We start from the raw sequence: 21,575 nt of genomic DNA, 5'->3' as shown, positions 1-21,575 counted from the left end.
AAGTTTCCAAACCAAAAGGTCTTTTTAAAAGGTCTCATCTGATTCTGTCTGATCAGTTCAGACTCTGCAACTAAAAACACACTGAAGCATCCACTTTTCTAACCCTAAAACTGTTCACATGAATTCCATCTTTTCACTGGACATTTTTCAGAAATGGCTGAAACAAACCTTTTTTTCCGGCTGAATCCGGCTGTGATGCATCGTGTCTTCCTTTGGGGGGCGCTGTGACATCAGGATGACAGATGCTGAGGGGGGAGGCACATGGAGCCAGGATCACCCTGCTGGTGGTTCAATGCTGCAGAGATCAACCTGGAGGAGGGGGGGGCACTGCAATGCAGATCATCAAACGAGGAGGAGGGAGGAAGGAGAGGAAGGAGCTGCCAGCTCTGCAGAAACAGATTCTTTATTCCGGGGGGGCTTCAGGGAATCCCTGATGGTTTGGAAAAGATCCAGAAGGAGCTCAGAAACAGACGGCAGCAGATTTAAAGGAAAACGTTTGTCATGTTTCTGAGAACAAAAACAGAAAAAGATCTGATGAAAGGAAGACAACAAACAAAGAAAGCTGGCTGTTACTTCATTTTAGTTCTAAAGAGGTCGTCTTCGTATTTTAGAGGTCGGATGATTTGTGAAGATTTAGCGTGAAATAAAGTTGTTTAAATGATATTTAAAGGTCCATCTGTTACTTTGTGACATCACAGTTAATCAGTAAGCCCCGCCCCCCTGGACCTCCACCCTATCAGCCCTTCAAAATAAAACTGGACGAGTTAAATTATGGACATTTAATAAAGAAGGAACAGTAACTCGTACTTTCAAGGATGAATCTTTGGATTATTTAATTTCGAAGCTACATTTTGTTTTGATGTGATTTTTTTGTTTTTTCCAAATTATCTGAAATTGAATGATAAAACAAACAAAAGTACAAAGTATAAAATAATTTATTGTTGACATTTGATTAGGTTTTTTTATAAATGCTCGTTGTGCTGATACAGCGTTCATTCCTGCCAATCAGTGAAGAACAAAATAAGAACATACGTTTCTCTGTTTAGGTGCAAACGTGATGCGTGAAGGCTTCGTGCTGTTCGAGCTCGGAGCTGCTCTTCACGTTTCTGACAGCAGAGGGTGAGAAAGTTCAGACAACGAAAGCTCGAAGATATTTAAGAAGCCAGGCGGAGTCAGAAACCGGCGTCATGCAGGCAGGCCACCAAAAGTGCATCAGTGTTGAAAAGTGGGACTTGTGGTGCTTGTGGGACAACGTGAGATACACAAAGTGCCACAAACAACAACACACAGTCTCTCAGTACAAACAGCATACATGGCAATAATTGCATATTATGACGATACGTTATATATCACAGCTACACAGATACACAAGATACCAAAGTCGAGACAAACGCACATCTCAGATTATCGTTTAGACATTTCAGGTTACTTTAAATGTCGTCATCGTGGCTCTGGACTCAGGTGTTGTCGGAAAAAGGATCAACGCGGCACTGATCAGAATTTAAACCTGTTGTTAGAAATGTGATGAGATTTTCAGCCCATCCATCCTCGATATGTGAGGAGGAGGGAGTGAGTCATTCCAGCGTCACTGCGTTCAGCTGAGTGTTACTGTTGCTGATCCCAGACGGCGAGGCGAGAGGATGTGAACCCGACCGACAGACGAGAGGAGGCGGAGCCGAGTCACCTTTAATGGAGACATTTTTGCATATTTAATCATTAAGGAATGTCGATGGAGGCACGGAGACGATGGCGGCGCCAAAGCTACAAAGAAAGAGCGACACGGAGCAGGTCCCAGCTCAGCCAATCACAGCTCTCTGTCGCTGTCGGCTGTTGTGACCTCACGACAACCTCGCTGTCGATCTGTGATCACAGATCCTCGTCGATGCCGTCACCTTGGTTACAGGCATCGCTAAGAAAAACCAGAGAAACGGAGGCCACGCCCCCTCAGGAGGCACTGACTGACGCCCAAAACACGACACAAACCAGAGAGCCGCTGTCTAACAAAAACACACACCTTTGTGTTGTGTCGACAACGGACGACCTTCAGCTCTGATCTGTTCAGAGACGGCTGGTAGACGGGTTGACCTTTGACCTTAAACGTTCACATAGTGTTGGTCTTTTTGTTTTGGTGTAAAATCAGAACAACAACTTCATCAAATAATGACCAAAAAATAAAAACATCACAGAATCTGTTGGAGCCAGCAGATGTTTTCAAATTCATTGACTGACTTCTGACCAATGACGTCATGATTGGCTGACGGCTAACTGTGGTTTTTTTAAGGAGACGCTCAGACCTGACACATTTATCAGACAGAACTAGGCCTCCGTCGTGACGCTGTGGCTGGTCGATAATTCATCTGTTAGCTCACTGACACGATTTCACCACCAGCCATCTCTGAACAGGACGCACGCTTAAAAACATCAAACCAAAAATTAAAATGAATCAACTGGTTAACCGAAGAACTCCCAGATTCCACCCGGTCTGATCTGGACCAGGATCGGCCCTTATTTGTCCAGAACAGAGATGATGATGATGAGTTGTGTTTATCCAGCTTCTTGGTTCAGACCAGGCAGAGGAGCATTCATAATTTCTTTAGAACACCTGAATCAGTCATAGTTTGGATTTGAGGCTGTTTTCCATAACGAGCTGCAGCCTCTTTAACTTTGAAACATGCAAATTCATAAAAACAAACTGAGCACGCATTCATCCACTGATCATTTCCAGCCTCACAGACCGCCGGCTGGAAGGTCCACAACGTCCTTAAACCTGTTTGGTCCCATCTTGATTTTATCTGTTTTTGATCAGAGAAGTCCAGCAGCCCTGATTAAAGACGCCCCCTTAAATCTGTCTGTCCAGGTCAGACTCAAACAACTTTAAAGCCATCCGTTATTATTGCTGATATCGTTTGAAGGTCTGCAGGCGGCGGACCGGCCTGAGGACCAAAGGTGCCATCGAGACTGAAGCAAAAATCCAGTTTGACGTCACAAACGTAACAAAGAGCGTGCAATGAGCATCAGTGCAGTCAGAAGCTCCTCCCACATCAGGGGAGGTTGAGTTCACGTTCTGTTTAGGAGAAGCTGTCCTTATCGGAGTCGGGGGAGGGTGGCCGTGAGATCTCAAAAAAGGAGCCCGACGACTTCCTGGATTTGAGAAGCCGAAGCATCTCAGCCAGCTGACCTTCCAGCGCTGCCATGCGGCTGTTCAGAGATCTGATGTCGCCTCTTAACTCCTGTTTCAGCTCGAGGAACGAGGCCTGCATGCTCTGCTCTGGGATCGGACAGAAGACCCTCTTCTCCTCAGACTGGACCGGACTCCTCTCCTGGGGAGTTCTGGCGTCGCCGACATTGTCCAACCGCAGGTCGCTCTTTGTGATGCCGCTGTCGCAGGAGTCGGTCTTCTTCAGGGACATCTCGTCATGAGACTTAGTTCTGTCGGGCAGCGTCTCCATGGACTCAGCCTTAGAGACGCTGCTCCATGAATCCGCCTTGACGACCGATTCCTTGAATCGCCCCCAGCCTTTCGCTTTGGGCGGTTCCGCAGATTTGCATCCAGTCAGGTTTCCGTTTTGTGCGGCGGGAGCGTGGAGGATGACTCGGCTGGAGGCCCTGGATGAAGACGAGGTGGTGGATGTTGAGGAGCCGGAGGGCGTGGCTGGGCTCTCTGTCACCATGACAATACTGGTGGAGGCCAAGACCTCCGGACCTTTGGGCTGGTCGCCTTTTTCCACGTCACCAGAGCCGTGACAGCCCCGCTCGGCGGCAAGCCTGGCCTCTTTCTGCTGCCGGAAACGCTGGAAGAGTCGTCGGACCGGATGGTCCGGAGGGAGATTCAGAGGCGCCTCATTCTTCCTCTTCAACATCTCCTCCTCCTCACGCTTCACATCACTGATCTTCCTGAAGATAATCTGTTGAAAGACAAAATCAGAAGATGAGAACACTTTCACTTTGTCAAAGAAGTCTCCTCAAACCAAAGATCAGATCCAGACTGGACCTCCATGTCAGCATCAGTTCAGATCCACAAACATGGAACAGAAGACGGTTCTGGTCCTACATTTTCAGGATGTAGAAGGACTAAAGTGATGGTGATTTGACTGACTGGTCACAAACCAGAATCTGCTGGAGCCTTGGCTCCACCTCTTTGCCCATGTTTGGGCAGCTGGGAGTTAGGGGGCGGAGAAATATTCATAAATGAATGACAAAGAATAAACCCAGAGGCATAAAAATGATAAATAAACGTTAAGATGAGGTGAAACACCTTCAGTCCAGCTGCTTCAGCTGCAGCAAGTGAAGGTCACATTACAGCGACCTTGGCTGAAGCTGGCAGGACGGGTCTTTCCACTCAGCGATGTCATCAGTAATGTTGAACCCCGAGCCAATCAGTGAGGTCCTGACCTGCTGAAATTGGATCGTGTGGCCGATGCTCTGGGAGGGAGGGGGGACGTGAGAGAACTGCGTCCGACATGCTGCCCCACCGTGAGCTTTGTGTTCAGTGCTCCCTCTCTCCATCTTTGGTCTCCTCCAGTTCACCGTCTTCACCTGCTGCTACCTGAACGACGCTTTTGACATCATCTGTTGCTATGGAAACATCTGCCAGCTACAGAAGAAATCAGTGTGACCAGCGAGGATCCAATCAGCGCTCAGACCTGCGTCACATGACGCTGCAGTGGTATTCATGTATTTAGGAAAGGTGGATCTGACCTGCTCTGATTGGGTGGGACAGTCCGTCAATCAGAGTAACTCTGCCCCCCCTTCCTTTCTCTCTCTCTCCCTCCCTCCCCCCCCCTCCCTCCTCCTCTTCCTCTCCCCCCTCCCCCTCTCCCCCCTCTCCTCTTCCTCTCCCCCCCCCCCCCACCCCCTGCAGTAAATCGATGTGACTGTCGTGTCTTGTTCTGCTGGCTGTGCAGTAACGGCTGGTGAAGAGCGATGACCTGCTGGAGCAGCTCTCCCCTCCAAGGTCCTCTTTGATTTTTCTTTGATTTTCGTTGGTGAAAGTTTCCTGATTCGTTCCCGCTCCAGAACTTTCCTGTTTGTTTTTCTGAAACAATAATTTCAGTTTCACTTCGTCGGTCACCATGTGGAAGCAGTCAGACTTCCTGGTTGTCAGGGCAACTGTCCACCTGGAGGCCAGTTCCGTCAGCACTTGGTTATGACATCATGGCTAGGTTCTGTTGCTAGGCAACTTGTGGTGGTGACAGGTCAGGAGGAGGGAGGGGCGGACGGAGTGCGACACAGGTTCCTCACTGTCACCATGGCAACAAAGACCGTCAACCGTCGTCACCACGTTTTCTTTAGCCCAACCAAGACGTGACGGTTAACCATGACAACAGAGGTTGGGGACGCCGGTTTCCGTAGCGACGGGTCTCTGCTGTTTACGGGTGCAGATGAAGTGAATACTGTTCGTGATACGACTGAACAGCTGTTTTTAAACAGTGCAGCTGAAAGTTGAGTTTTGTTTTTTTATTTTTAAACTGCAGAGAAATAAAACAGCAGATATTATATAAAACTACAATCCTCGTCTCTGAATGAAGACGCTGACTGTCTCAGAACTTCCTGTGATCCTGTGAAGCCAAATGTTTTGGACTCAGCCCAGTGACAAGCAGATATTGAATGTGAGCTGGATCTGGCTCATACAGACGTTGAACCAGCAGATATGCAGACATGGTCGTGTCCTTCGGCCTAAACAAAGGCAGACTGAACACAGCGTGCGAGCGCAGCACTCTGTCATCATCCACCTCCACAGTCCGCCGTCCCCCATCACACCTGCTCTGACAACAGGCTGAGGCGATCTGAGGTCACACGCACAGTCCTGTCTGTCAAAATACTAATTAGACCTGTTTCTGCGTCCAGGTTTACAGGCAGAAAACCTGTCGCCTTCAAACAAGCCCCGCCCACCTGGACCACGCCCCAGAGGTGCTGAGAGATGAAGGCGGACTCACCCTCTTCCTCAGGTTGTAGGTGAGGACCAGGTTCCTGGAGAAGTGGTTTGCAAAGTTGGAATAAAACTCCAGGACCTTCTGCAGCGCGTCACGTTTGATAATGTGAAGGTCACAGTAGGTCAACGCTCGGACGTTGGCGCAGGACTGGGCCAACGTCATCTCCTTCCAGAAGATGTCACCGAACACGTCGCCTTTACCTGCAGGAGGACGCACAACAACATCAACACCTAATTTTAAAGCTTTAACAGTAATACATTTATTTATAGGCTGAATGGAACACTAAAATCTAAGGATGGTTTTATTTCCCCTGCATCAAGCAGTTTAGGGCCGACCGTCTTCCTCCTGACAGGCTGACAGAAAGCATCACAGCAGATTCACACAGACACACAGAGCTGCTGACAACCACGAATTAATCTGAGCCACGCGACTCACAAAGCTGTTTCCCAGATCCGATGTCAGAGCGTATTTATGCACACAGCAGCCGTTTGTGCTTCTGAACCAGATTCAGTTTGTTAGTCTTTGACTGTAGTCGACAGAAAGTCCTTTCAACTCACGTTCAACCTTCCAGGCTCGTTCTCTCAAACCAAGAGATAAATAAAAACATTAGTTTTAGCTTCAACACTGTTTAAGGAGTTTTATAGCAGTCAAAAACTGACTGACTTTTCTGAGTGAGCCAAGAAAAATATAGCAGGTTCCAGGTCCATAGAGTCAAAAAGGTTTAAAGGCCCTCTGAGAGCTGCAGAAGGGCTAAATACAGTGAAAACACAGCAGCTGCTCAGAGAGAACGTCTGTCTCAGTGTGAAAAGAGGAAGCAAACAACGTGAGACTTTCTCAGACTTTCTCCTGTGAAGTGAAACCGCTCAGCTGACCTGCAGAGATCTAAATATTTACCCAGAGAGGAACCAAAGCTGATTCACCAGCCTCCTCTGGCAACCATCTGGAAGTGAGGCCTCGTATTTAAAGAACAGAAACAGGTCGCTGAGGGGCAGCTGTTTCCCTCTCAGCGAGTCCTGCTCCGAAAAAAGGCAGCAGCTGGATCAGTGAGCCAATCAGCAGCCTCCTCGTTTCAAACCCCAGCTGCTTATTTCAGCCCCATCGCATGTCTGGTTTGGTATCATCAAACCAAACGGTGCCGCCACAGAAGGTCGAACCGTGGACTCTGAACTGAAAACTGATGCTTTTAGGACGGAACATTTTCATTTTCAAACCACAAAAACTGAAGAATTATTCTCCCACAGGACAAACCGCCGATCCCTCCAGGTTCTGGTTACGTCCTGAGCAATTTATTTCCCATAAACACTCGGCCTGTTGAGACATTTTTAGAATTTAGGAAACATTCATATAAAACCTGGATTATTAAATACTCAATATTTAAAGGTCCAGAGAGCTCCTGTGGACTGAGACCGTATTCACATGGAGCCTAGACCTGATTTAGAATTAAAGCCACCAGGGTGGTCTACCTTTAGACCGTTTGGACCTTTAATAAGTCACAAAATAACCAAAATGAAAATCTCAACAACAAACAATCATAAAATGTTGTTCTCTGTTTAAAAACCTTCATTCCAACTGAAGGATTTTGAAAACCAGGTTTCAGAGTTCAGGTCTCCCACTCACCTAAAATGGCCACCACCTCGTCATCCTGGATGACCTCCAGCGACCCCGACACCACGAAGCAGAGGCTGTCCACGCTCTCTCCGGCGTGGTAGATGAGGTCGCCCGGCGCACAGTGGACGGTCTGGAACTCCATGGCGAGGGCTCGCAGGCAGCCGTCACTGGCCAGCCGGAACGCAGGGTGCTCCTTAAACACCTTCCTGTTGAGGTGGACACAGATGTCCGCTCGCATGTCCTTGGGACAAATCTGAAGCACCTGGGGACACGGTCAGGCAAGACCGAGTTTAAACAGAGTCCGACCTCGTGTTGGTGGATGACATTCTGGACGGCGAGCAGGGCCGAGGCGTTACCTTATCGGTGTCGATGCCTCTAGACATGGACCAGGTGGAGACGATGTAGTCCATCACCCGCTCGCTGAGGCCTTTGGGGACCTGGTAGAGTTTGAGGAAGTCCCTGACGCTGTTGAGCATCTCGTGGTAGCGGTTGGTGTTGGCGTACATCTGCTGGAAGATGGTGGTGACGTTACCGAAGATGGTGGCGTACAGCAGCGCTGCAGAGAAACCGTCAGACACATTAAAGCTCCAAATAACTGCTTCTAGCTGAAATTCAAAAAGTCAAAGTTTATGTACTTCATATTTAGTGATGTTGGCAGCCGCACCGCTCGTGTCCAACATCCAGTCTGAACCAGCCAGAGTGACATTTGGATCAAAAGAAGTTTGGTAAATGGTTTTTACTCCTGCTTGTCATCCTCAGTAGTTTGATGTTTGTGTGACCTGTGAGCTCATCAGGACGAAGTGCTGCAGCTCCTCCCTGACTCAGCCCGTCAGGTCAGCGGATCGATGTGGACTCTGTACACCGGCAGCAGAAACCTGCCATCATCCGGGCCGACGCTGAGCTGACTGCGCCTGTTGGAGTCGTCAGACATCGCCGACCTTCAGAAAAGCTTGACAAACAACGCCGGCTCAGCGGGGCGGCCAAGCTAATGCTGAAACAGCAGCAGCAGGTCCAGGACACCGCAGGTCCAGGACCGGAGCCAGGACACCGCAGGTCCAGGACCGGAGCCAGGACACCGCAGGGCCAGGACCGGAGCCAGGACACCGCAGGGCCAGGACCGGAGCCAGGACACCGCAGGTGAGGTGTTGGTCATTTTGATCTGGACTACTGAATGCTGGCTTTCAGGTTTGACACAGCAAAGACACTAATAACAGAAGTCCGAACAAAGAACTTATTGTCATAACAGAAACACAAAAATAACTTCTTATGTTTTATGTTCTGGAGTCAGCAGGTTACGTAACTTAGAAGTTCATATAAATCATGTTTGTTACGATATTGATGTGATTTATATCAGACAGCTGACTGAGATCATTTCCTCCTTTATGACCACTGAGGGGACAATTTATAGAAGCCACCTGTTTCCTGTTTGTTAAGGATTAAAGTGATGGAGGAAAGGGGGTGTGGCCTCTGTGAGCGACAGGCAGGTGAATGCATTTAGCCACAAACGTCAGTCTCCGCCTCTTTGCCCATTTTTGGATTCGCGGAGTCAGACTGTGGGCCAAGATGGCGAAGACGGAAAGCAGCTCATCATGAGCGTCAGAAAAAAACTCAAGGACCAAAATAAATGGAAAAGTTAGATTTTAAGAACAGAAGAAGCTGCGATGAGAGATGAAGGATGTTCCTGAAAGAAAGTGGACCAGTTATTTCTGTCCTTCCTCACATCACAACACCCTCAGTCGCTATGCTGATGACCCCGACTCTCATCCTGGATCCAGGAGGCTGGCTGGCTGCCATAGCAACCGCCTTCCATCAGCCAATAGGGGGGTCACTCACTCCGGCCTCCCGATGAGACGTGAGGAGCTTTTCTCAGCAGGTCCTGGTCCAGAATGTAAACGGGATCCAGATTTGACAGGAGAGGATAGCCGTTTCCGAGGAAGGAGACAAATTGTCAACATTAAAGCTTTTCAACGTTCAGCTCAGTGAAGAAACCTGCTGGCCCCCCCGCTCTGGAAAACCTCCACCGGCCGCCAGCGCCGCTCACAGAGACCTACTTTAACTGTATTAGTCTCCTAATATTAGACCAGCAGGTCCCCACCTTTGAGGTGTTTGGCCTCTAATAGAAAACCAGCATGGAGCTGCAGCTCTGTGGGAGGGACACCACTGGACCGCAGGGTCAGGGGTCAAAGGGCCTGATGGTTCAAACACTCCTCGGATCCAGAATCATCTGATCAGTTCAGACTGAATGTTTCCTTCTCCAAAGAAAAGTTCCTCTCATGTGTTTGGGTCCTTTCTGTCTTTATCTGATCAGGAGTTCTGCTCAGTAATGATAAAAAAAAAAAATCAGCTCCAGATATCTGATTGTCTTCATTCTGTCAGAAACATAAAGGACTGATCCAGAGACTCTGATTGGCTGTGACATCACCCACCGAAGCCAATAGGAGTGTCTGATGTAGAGACGTGACTCTAGAGGTCAAAGAATCAAAGATGGAGGATGAGAATGGGCGGATAAACACAGAAGGAGTCGGAGAGTCGGCCTGATCCAGATCTGATCCGTTTATCACTGAAGTCAGTTTCAGACACGACTAATTCATCCTCGAGTACTTTCAGAAATCTTGATTTAACAAAGTAAACTGATGCTGATTCCTCTTTATCTCAGTGAGTCCACGTTTGTGTCGGTGGTGTCGAAACATTCTGGCTTCAGGCTGCCGACCAGCTGGAGGTCAGCAGAGAGGACACAAGTCCAGCTGAACATTTCAGCGAGGAACGCCGTCACATCGGAGCTTCAGAACGTCAGGACTCATCTGGTCCACAGAGGAAAGGCAGCTAACGGAGCCGACAGGAAATCAAGACCAGAGTGAGGAAGGTCGAAACGACACACACACTGAAATCTAAGCTCCTGCTCTGAAACAACAGCAAATGATTTCAGAATCACCACGTCGCGGTCGTATCCCTCTGCCACTTCAGATTAGATCTTTCTGCTGTTCAACTCTGACCTTTAACCTGCAACACCAAAATCACTTCAGACTTGATTTGTGTTCACAGTGAAAACTAAATTAACCAAAATAAAATCTTTGGATGTCAGACTGACCTGCAGATGCCACCATGACCTTCGTCCTTCAGCCAAAGTTCTACCAAGATATCATGAGCATGAGGTCACCGTGACCTTTGACCTAATCAGCCCATCCTTGAGCCACATTTGAGGACGTTTTGTGTCGATGCTGCTGAAATATCAGAGTTTGATCTGGTTCCTCTGAAGCAACTGTTCCTTTAAATGTGAACATTTCCAGCTGCAGAGCCGAAGCTTTGTGTGGGAGGAAGCAGAGTCGTTCTGCAGCGTCACAGAGCTGATGCGGACTCTCAGACAATGATGGATGTCGTTATGAGATTTTCAATTTCTCAGATGCAGCCGAAAAAACAAACAACACACTCAGTTTTTTTTCCTGAGCGAAGGTCACTGAGGAGACAACAAGCCCCCGTTCACTCGATTATCGATGTTTATGTCGAATATTTAACCAGAGGATGAAACTGGAGAAACATCAAACTGACAGAATGTTTCAGTTATATTCAGTCTGAGTTTAATCACACAATTTCTTCTTGGCTTGAGTTCCAGGAGCTGAAGAATTAAAAATATTCAGTTATTTGAAGAAATGAACGATCACAGTGAAGCCCATCAAACGTGAGCTGTCCGAAGTCTGAAAACATGATGTAATAATTAGATCTGAATATTTTGTCTTGTTTTGTAGGAGCTGTTTCTGCCTTCATCTGGACCTGCCTGGTCTCCTTTTTTTCAGTGTAAACAGAATATCCCAGATATATTTGAGATTCCAGGTAAAAAAAGTGAGGCTGTCAGCGGAGTATGAGTCAGACCACTGAGTCAACTGTCAATAAATTATTGACGGGCCGACTGACTCTCCTCTGCCTTCGTAATGAGGGGATTGTGAGATGTTTTGCTCATTTAGATAGAAAAGACACATGGAGGAAGAAGTCCAGCTGTCTGAAGGGACGACAGGCTCGTTTTATTATACAATCAGGTTCCCAAACTCGAGAGAACTGCTGGATGATTCATTTCATATAAAGATCTAAATACACAGTAGGTCAGGTCCATCTGGTCTCTGACTCTAAACCAGGTCCAGGTTCTACATTAATCCAGAGAAATCCTCAGCCTGGATTCAGAGACTGACTCTTGAAACCAGCCGTCAGGACTTCTGGGACTTTGTGATGTCACAACGGAGCAGTCACCGCCCTGAGCCCCGCCCACCTGGACCCCCCAACCAGGCTGCAGGATTTAGTTTGACTGTTTTACCTGAAATTTGTTCAGAAAACAGTCAGCCAGTCAGGAGACAGCGGATCAGATCCTCAGATCCGTGTTGGGAAACCTCATGACATCTGTTAATAAGCGTATGAGTTCACAGTGAGCGTTGACCTCTGACCTCTGACTTTATGGAGGCTTCACATTCAGGAGTGTGTGTTTCAGGTTCAGGGTGGATCTACTGCTTCACTCAATGAAAATGATGGATCTCTGAAAGGAGACTTACATCCGATCATCATCATGGCCACGGCGAAGATCTTCTCTCCGTCTGTGTTTGGAGCGATGTTTCCGAAGCCGATGCTGGTCAGACTGGTCATGGTGAAGTACAGCGAGGTGATGTAGACCGAGTCCTTGCTGGGCCCGCCCTCCCAGCGGCCTGAGCCGGAGGCGTTGAACCTGTACGGCGTGCCGACCGTCTCCCCCAGCAGGAACAGCCAGCTGTCCATCCGCACCGTGTTGGTGTCTTCGTCGATGACCTCGTAGTCACCGATGCTGTACCAGATACAGGCCAGCCAATGAGCCGCCAGGCCGAACACACACACCAGCAGGACCAGCACGGCGGCGCCGTACTCGATGTAGTGATCCAGCTTCCTGGCGACCCGACCCAACCGCAGGAGACGGACCACTTTGAGAGAGCTGAAGAGACTGCTGATCCCCTGGAGAGGAAGAGGAGGAGGAAGAATCTGTTTTCAGTTCAACGTTTTGTTAGTGTTAGTGTTAAAAAAAAAAAAAAACAAGCCTTTTGATTCCACATTGTTGTTTTATTATTGGATCCTAAACTCATCGTGACCGGAGCGCCGCCGGAAACTGGAGTGACGGGACAGCTGAAGAGCTGTGATTGGTTGACTCTGGCATTTGGTGGATTCTGATGAATTCTTATGTTCCTCCAAATCCACCATGTTGCTGGCTGGGTCACCCAGTAGCTCCGCCCCCTAACCCCTCCCCTCCCTCCTGGTCTGACACATCAGGACAGATGCAGTTTGTATGAAAGATGCATAAACACATGAAACATGGATGAGACACATATGATGGAGGCTTCTTCTCCATCCTCAACGGGGAAACTCCCAGAATGCACCTCTCCTCCATTAGGGAGCATGAAAAGGTCGAACTCTCCCTCCACACTTCACTCAACTGTTTTTCTGCTCTACGGAGGCCCAAACAGGACACAGGGTCATCCAGCAGTTGTCAGATGACCGGGACATAATCAGCTGTTTTCCAGATTAATGCAAAAATAAAGGAATCTGAAAGAACAAAGGTCGTATCAAAAACATTACAAATGTTTGATTGTTTTGACTTTTTTTTCCTTCTCTGCGTTGTTCTGATTAATGTGATTTCATTTGTTGTCTGGTTTTATTGTTTTTACTTGATTTGTTTCTCTAAAATGTGTTTTAGAGAATGCTCTATAAATAAAATATATTTTTATCCTCATCATTATCCTTTTTTTTCTAAATAATTTTTATAGATCCATAACTGAGAAAAACAGAAACTCAAACTGATGAAGTTAAAAACTGAATTACAGAAAGTTTTCTTCAGATCTGAGTCCAGTCCAGCATCTGTGGAGGGAGCTGGGCCAATAAGTCCCGATCCATGAAGGCTCAACCCCACAACGTCCAGGACTTCAAGGATCTGCTGCTCAGGTCTTGGTCCAGATCCCAGAGCTGAGCTTCAGAGGCTCAGGTGGTCATAATGTTGTGGCTGATGGGGGTTCCGTCCCACTCAGTGAAGACCACAGGAGGGTTCAGGTCTGCAGGACTGAATGCTGCTCTGGATAAATTTCCCAAACTCACACTCACGGCGTCACGTCGGCCATCTTTAAACAGATCAGTGACAGACTCCAGCTCTGAGCTCGTCTTACAGCTTTTCGAGATAAACTGGCCTCCCCACTCTGCTGACACGAATCATCTCACTGATTTAAAAATGATATTCTGGCTACTAAACTGGAGGTTTTGCTTTTTTCCCCACACATCAGCAGTTCTGCACCGCTCAGTCGTGACCTTTCTCTCCACCGCTGCAGGAAGTAATTACACACTGCGAGGTGATTGGATGAATGTAAAACAGTCCACTTCATCATCCTGATGAGACTCTCAGCGTCCACATCCTGCAGTCACGCTGCATCATCTTCAATTTCATGCCTCAGCTGGACAGACTGGGGGTCACAAATGTCTGCACGATCACACTGAGTGTTAACACAAACGCTCCCGTGTTGGAGAAATTAAGGCGACAGCGTCACTTCAACCGTCAAAACGTTGTGGATCTTAAAAACAAACGCACGGCCGCTCTCCCTCACTGAGCACGGAAACAGGAAGCAGATTGTCAGTTCATTACAGGAACAGTAAAAACAGTCAGAGCGTGAAAACACAGAACGTAACTGAACAATTTAATTCAGCCGCCATGAAGAACCAATCAGGGAGTGACCTAACGTCTCATTTTATGTGTCCCGACAACAACTGCGTTTTAAAACGAAGCTGTCTGACGTCGTGTGGATGAAGGAAGAAACACAGCAATGGATGAAAAAAACTCAGCCATGGTCTTAATTTATCATATTTAAAGATATATATAAAATAAAAAGAATCAGTGAATCACATTCACAGCTGCACGTTTTTCTGTTTCTGGTTTTCACTTAGATCAAAGACAAAGTGAGCTGCTTCAGCTGAAATATCGATGATGTTTCAGAAGCAGTCTGACTGTTTGTTCCTGTTAAATAGTGCCGTCAGTCCAATGAAAAGGTCAGTGGATGAATAAATGACCTGCAGAAAACTCTTTCCTCTCTAATCTGTCAAATATTTCTGAATCGCAGCTTTTCCTCCGACTCCACTGGCCGTTTGTGTCACTGTGTGTAACGACCGTACAGCTGAATTATCCAGAAGGAGGAAGAGATCATTAATAAAGTACAGAAGATCAGATCTCTTCTGATGACACTGTTTTTGGTTCTTAAAAATCACAGATATATTTAAATATGAATATCAAACCTTCAAATAGAAGCCTGGAGGAGCTAAAACATGGACCTTTAACTGGAGACGGCAGACAAAGCAGTTTTTTGTTGTGAAATCACGAGCACACTGCTGGACACTGCGACTAGTTTGGTTTAATCTGTACTGGAGGCAGCAGGACGGTGTGTGCTCACCCAGCTGAGGGAACATGTGACCACTGACCTCGTCCACGTTCTCAAAGGCGTTGATGACATCATAAGGCAGGCAGGACAGCAGGTCGATGACGAACCAGGTCTTGACGTAGTTCATGCGGATGAGTTTGGGGTCGGAGATGACCTCCCCGGCCGGCCCCACGAAGGTGGTGTGGAAGTTGAGGACGATGTCGACGAGGAAGATGACGTCCACGATGCTGTCCACCACCAGCCAGGTGACGTTGTTCTGCTTGGTCTTGAAGGAGACGTTGTAGGGCACCATGATGGCGGTGTAGAAGGTGAGGATGAGGATGACCCAGTCCCACGTGGTCTTGAAGAGGCAGTAGTGCAGGATGATGTGCGGCGGCGTCTTTGGAGTTTCCTGCTTGTACTGAGGCAAGATGTCGGAGCCCAGCTGAAGAACCTGGGACACAATCAGCAGAAGGTCACTTCCACATACAAACCTCTGTTAACCCGTCCACGCTCACACTCTTTATCGTGCGTGTGTTACTTTTATGTCCTTTTGTGTGAAATGATTCTCTCATTTCTTTTCTTCTGTTGTTTCCTTGTTAACAATAAAAAAATAAGCTTCCCTCCAAACATCAGGCCGCCGACGGCCTCATGTTGTGGACATGTTGGGCTGTAATTAGCTGTGACTAATCTTCCCACAAACTGCAGCAGGATAATTAGTGTCGGCACTAATGAAGTAGTTCATTTGGGAGGTTCGCTGGGCTGACGATGCATTTCAGCGTGATGTCAGGACTCTGGTCATGTGACCACATCAGTGACGTGCTGCTGGCTTAATTTCATTTATCTTTTTTAAAACAACAGAAACAAAGTAAAGATGAACTCAGTTTGTGTCCAAACACCTCAGCTCATGTTAGCATGCTAACATGCTAAACCAAGAGGGCATCAGCAGGTTAGCGCCTTCGGTAAGTGGAGCTCAGTTCATTTAGAACACAGTGAAAATAAATGGCACACTCTCCTTCATGTATATAATATAATATAATATTAAGATTAGGGGAAAATGAAACCCTCCAGAACTGAGGACGTTCCTAAAACAGATCAGAGTGCCCTGAGGATGAACTGTGGACCGGAGCTGGGGGGAGCTCAGGGGGACGTTCATTTTTAATGACACCGTGCAGTAAACAACAGGAACTACTTCCATCCATCAGCCGCGTGAACGCTCGGCCAAAAGACAACAAGAGGGATGTCAGAGGTGCCGCTGGCTTCGGTCCATCCCTGAAAAGACACTAAGCTTTTGGTACATTCGTATCGATCCTGCCGCTGCCTTCCTGTATCAAAGTGTTGAGAAGTCATTTATAAAACATCCGCTTCAGCCCTGATCTCAGCTCCTGGCAGCCTGAGCCGATCATCTGCTCTAAAGTCCTCTCCAACAGCATCTGATTCTGTCAGTCTGGAATCAGAAAACAAGAACTAACTACAAACACCGAATGTTGCCTTCTTTTCCTGATAAGTGCATCAACATGTCAGCAGAAGGGACCTCAGTGTCCGTCAGGGGTCTGTTATGGATGGAATGATTTTACCTCGGCCAGCCGTGAGTGCTTGTGGACGTTCTCTCCTTTATGGACGGCTGGAGCGAGCTGCTGAAGAACGCCTCGACTGCTGGTCAACGCGCGGGTCAGACGGGCAAGTTTACCCCAACCTGCCAACGACACAGCGAGCCGTCATGATCGTCTGTCAGCCTGTAGAATTATCAGGACGAACACCAATAAGACCGTTTATCATGTTTATCACTCACCTTTGGAAGAGTCATCCTCAATCGGCTGCTTGAAGGCGGTGATGTCGCTGAAGGTGCAGAGAAACAGGACGACTTTGTCCTGCTCGTTCCGGATCGGAGCAATCTTCACGAAAAACCAAACGGGCATCCCTGCAGCGCCGAGAGACAGGAAGTCAGTCTGACTTCAGCACACGCTCATAAGAGCTACAACATCTGGAGGCCTGAGTTCGTGAAGAGCTCCAATAATGTGAAACTGCTGATTCCGTTTTGTATCTGCAGCCAAATTTAACGGCTGCAGAGCTGGTGTCCCAGTTTTTGGCCTTAACTGGCTCTCCGGGTCTTGAGACCTCTGAGTTTTCTGTGATTTCGGGGATTCAGGTCAGACCTGACGGATGTGACAGAAGCACTCACGGTTTTTCTTGTACATCAGAATCTCGAATGAGTTCATCTCGTAGTTCTCAAAAGTCTGTCGGACCTTCTCGCTCGTCTCGTTGTCAGTCAGCTCTCCGTACATAAAGCTGCCGGAGAGACACACACAGTCTTAAACAGGACGACCACAGATACACAACAACACTGTGTTCGTGTTGTTGTGTTATACCTGCAGGTGCTGCTCTTCTGCATGACCTCGGCTCGGTGGTAACCCGACAGCTTGCAGAAGCCGTCGTTGCTGTAGACGATGGGCCAGTCCACGATCTGAGCGTTCCCCAACACGAAGTTGGTGTCTGAGCCAGAAACAAGGACGCTACAGTCAGACACGACTGACGGTGACTTATCTGAACAATCTTTGGCTTATGGAATAAATAAGAATAAATGAATAGAACAGGGGAGCAGAGCCTCTCTTCTGATTGGCTGACTGTTTTCTGAGGTCTTAAAGTCATAAAAACGTTCTAACAGATTAAATCTAAAATATGGAGCTTTAGTATAACATGACTAAAATGATTGAACCATTGTTGCAGCTCAACAACTGCAGTGTGATAATCACACCGACAGACAAATGAAAAGTATTTTGGTTTTTGTGCAGCTGATAATGTGTGTACAGGGACTGATGGCGTGTTTAATATTTCAGACACACTCTGTTTGTTATTACTATTCAGCCTGGACACAACAGAGCAAACAGCTGATGGCCGATCACAGCAGCGACGCACAACAGTGACACAAACAGCAGTTCACAGCAGCTTCGTCTGACTGCGTGTGTGCGTTCTAACTGCTTGATAACACATCATAACACACAGCAGCAGAACTGGGTCTGTTTTTCCTGTTTAACTGAAGCACTTAAAGTCCGTCTGGCCCTTTAAACATTTATCCTTCAGACGTCATTACAGCTGCTCTATGTATTTATCGAGTGTTTCTTTGGTGGAGAAGGCTCCTCAGAATATCTCCGACTCCACCACCGCCCCTTTAGCGCCACCATCAGGACACGCCCTCCTGTTTCCTGCTTTGGAGTCAGCAGCAGAGCGTCACGTTAATTAACTGTTCAACTGCAGTTTATCGTTACAGTGAATTACAGCCACTAATCCAACATCCTTCAGCCGCTGAAGGAAATCTAGATCTATTAACTACACAACTCTGAGTGTGTGTGTGTGTGTGTGTGTGTGTGTGTGCGCGCACACTGTATGTACAGCTGTCATGTGAAAACCTCATGTGTTTACTTTTAGTTAACAGCATTCATATCAAAAAGAAAAGTGGAGGGAGAGCCACAAGAGCGAAGCAATAGTTGAAATATCTTATTAATTCATTTGAAGATTTCTGAGACTGTTTTTTTTTTTGTTGTTGTTGTTTGTTTTTGTGGGTTTTTGTGGGTCAGATGATTAACTGTAGTTCATCTGCACCATCAACATCTGAGGCGTTAATTCAACTTTATGGTCACTGTCACACCATCATCAGTATGATGTGCAACAGTACTCTCCTAAAGGCAGAAAACCTTCACTGGTGTTTCAGTTCATCACATTAAAATACACAATCATGTGAAATCTAAAGACTCATTCACAAACCAGAAAAGTGTGAAGAAAAAAAAAAACAAGGCAGTAAAATGACCAATTAGCTTAACAAACTCCTCAAAGACGAGAAGGAATGAAGAGAGACACACAACAGCAAGAATCACACACAGACTCTACTGTGTGTGTCTGTGTGACACAGGTTGTGGGTGAGGAGGGACACATGAACACAACAGTATGTGGAAACGCTGGTCTGTACCTGTCTGTCTATGTGATAATGTCCAAACTGAAAAGGTGAAAGGAAAAGTGGTTAAATTAGCAGAAACAGTCAGAACAGAGCTGAGGTGAAACTCGTGAACATTTTCAGTCGATGAGCTCAGCAGGAGACGCCCGCGGTTCTGCAAACCGCCTTCTCATTGTTTTTGTCCCTAAAGAGCAATGAAAGTAATATTTCTGAGAATTTACAGCTAATTTTAAGGCTTCTGTCGCCCAGAGAGGAACAGCAGACTCCGCTCTGCTGCACTGTCCTGAAGTCTGACAGTCTGGACCTCCACGGGATGATTTCACTGCGTGCACGTAAAATAAAAATACACTGAATTTTTTAACAAAAGGTGATTTTATTTTGGACCTTTCTGCAGCCTGGATCTACACCTCCTACACCTCCTGAGGCTTCAACACAGCACAGCTAGGCTACCAACGCTAGTCCTGCTAACAAGCTGCAACTAAACATAAAACACAATCTGTAGTTCTTTGAGCGACCACTTGAGCCGACATTAACCGCCAACCCGTCGAGCTGCGAGCCGCCATTTTGAAACCTCCAGTTTGTAGTCTGACTGGCGGCCATCTTGGTTTATTAAAACCAGATTAGGAGGAGAAGGTGGATCCGTGCTGCTCTGTCTTCTATCATGATCGGACAGCACACTTTTCCTCTAAAGTGAAGACTTAAAACTAAAAACTGAGACCAGAATCTTCTGCAGAGCTTTAAGGCTTCACTGTAAAGCGAAGTAAAGTCGTCACAATCTGAATCCAACAAGAAGGAAGACGAAGAAAAAGGTCCGCGTTTGTTATTCAGATTTAAAATGTGACAATAAAGCAAAGTGAAGGAGTTAACCTGAACCACACCGCAGCTCCAGGTTTATATCGCTGTTTTGTGACGTTCAATTTAAAAGGCTGCGGCCACTCATCATCTTCAGTCAATACACCTGACGCCGTCGTTCAACCATCCATTGGTCAGACTGAAGTCCCTGAAGCCCAAACTTAGCTCGTTTGGTTCGCTCTTCATAAATGTAATATTTAACTGTGAAGTCACACAGGAAGTATAATCATTCTCTAAAATTAAAATGTTCGTCTTATAATTGTGATGAAAAATTGAAAATCAGAGATCAGATCTGATTACAGACTCTGTTTTTCAGTGAAATGTTGATTCCTGACAAGAAAGAGAAACTGAAATATTACAGATTTTAATTTGAAGATTCTTGGGGCCCGGTGGGGGTCTGTGGCCCGGGGCCCCGGAGCGGCTGAACGCGGCCCTGCTTCAGGCTCCTCTAAACGTGTCCTGGACCGGCCGAACCGAACCGCAGCAGATTTAAAGGCGCACAAACCGGACTGATCCGGATCCTACCGTTGGACCGGCGGACGATGTTCTCCAGGAACGTGTTCTGGGGGGCCACGAGACCCCGCCGTCCTCCCGCCATCCTGCCGTCCTCCCGCAGCGCGAGGACACAGCCGCTTCCGGACGCTCACATACCTGATGCTGCACGAGCCCCGCGTGTGTGGAGCCGGAGCGCGTGCTCTCTGTCTGCAGCCAATGAAGAGCCCGCTGGGTGAGCGAGAGAGAGAGAGAGCAGGTATCATGACGTCACTGTATTTAAAGGCTCAGTTCATCCCAAAATTATAAAAAAAAACTTCAACAAACATATGGCATGTTTACCTGCGGTTTGGGGGCGGGGCTTCGGTCTGTGACGTCATTCTGAAAGAAGCACGGAAGCGATATCAACATAATTTAAAAGAAAAACCTTAAACTCATTTAAATTCTTATGTTGGAATATTTCGCTCATCTGGCTTCTGGATACAAACGAAACAAAAAGAATATTTTATTCATCAGTTCATTTGCTCTTTGCTGTCTGGATTTGTTCCCTCCATGTTCAGCAGAGTTGTGCAGAAATAGGTTTGATCACAGCTCAGCTCTGTCTGAAACTGAATCTGGTTCATGGCCAAAACAGGCGAAGTCCAGAAAGATGGATGTCATTTATTTAAATATAAAAAGGGGGGCTCATATACATATATGGACAGATTCATTACAGTAAATTTGTCTATACATCAAAATTTTACATGTTTAAAGTAAAATATTCACAATAAGTGTGCAGAGTTTATATTTATATTGTTTATTTCCTGAAAATCTGTTTGTGGTCGTTTTGTTTATTTCAAACATCTCAGTGAGGAGAACTCAAGGTCTGAGTTTATTGTGTTGGCAGAATAAAGAGCTGATTTTTCATCATTACTGAGCAGAAGACAGAAACGACCCAAACACATGAGAGGAACTTTTCTGTGGAGAAGGAAACATTCAGTCTGAACTGATCAGACTGAATCAGATGAGGAATGATAAGGTCACCTTTAAAAAATGAAAAACAAATCAAATCATAACGTGGATGTAAACGGATCATCTGAACATTTCCAAAGCAGAAACAGAAGTGAGGTCTCCGGACTGAGTGGTGTGCTGTCTCCCTCTGCTGGCGGACACGACTCATCGCAGACACATTGATAAACAAAGCTGAATAAAAGATAAATAAATGAATAAAAAACAATCTGATTTATCATCAGCGTCAATCAGAGGAAACCCTCTGACGACACGACGTTTAATTTTAGATGTTTATGTTCGTGCTTTTCGGAGCAGTGCAATCTGGATGTCAGCTGTCTTTATTTTTATCTT

General features: G+C 46.8%; 1 protein-coding gene across 2 annotated transcripts; it reads right to left on the bottom strand.

The window, feature by feature from the left end:
* Positions 1-881: 881 nt before the first annotated feature.
* Positions 882-20,437, bottom strand: LOC115054071 (potassium voltage-gated channel subfamily H member 1-like). 2 transcript variants are annotated; one of them, XM_029519119.1, is made up of 12 exons: positions 20,268-20,437; positions 17,311-17,434; positions 17,124-17,230; positions 16,734-16,862; positions 16,519-16,637; positions 14,971-15,395; positions 13,451-13,466; positions 12,077-12,533; positions 7,898-8,097; positions 7,551-7,803; positions 5,937-6,133; positions 882-3,905 (listed from the first exon to the last, which is right to left on the bottom strand). In XM_029519119.1, exons 1-12 carry the CDS (start codon positions 20,338-20,340, stop codon positions 3,069-3,071), a joined length of 2,937 nt encoding a protein of 978 aa, XP_029374979.1. In that variant the 5' UTR covers positions 20,341-20,437; the 3' UTR covers positions 882-3,068. The 2 variants fall into 2 exon arrangements, with proteins under 2 accessions (XP_029374979.1, XP_029375061.1); XM_029519201.1 differs by lacking the exon at positions 13,451-13,466 and having other exon boundaries at positions 12,077-12,506; positions 15,003-15,395.
* Between the last annotated feature and the right edge of the window lie 1,138 nt (positions 20,438-21,575).

This window comes from Echeneis naucrates, chromosome 1 (assembly GCF_900963305.1).
Source record: "Echeneis naucrates chromosome 1, fEcheNa1.1, whole genome shotgun sequence".
Classification (NCBI taxonomy): Eukaryota; Metazoa; Chordata; class Actinopteri; order Carangiformes; family Echeneidae; genus Echeneis; species Echeneis naucrates.
This window is presented reverse-complemented; position numbering and strand designations above follow the sequence as displayed.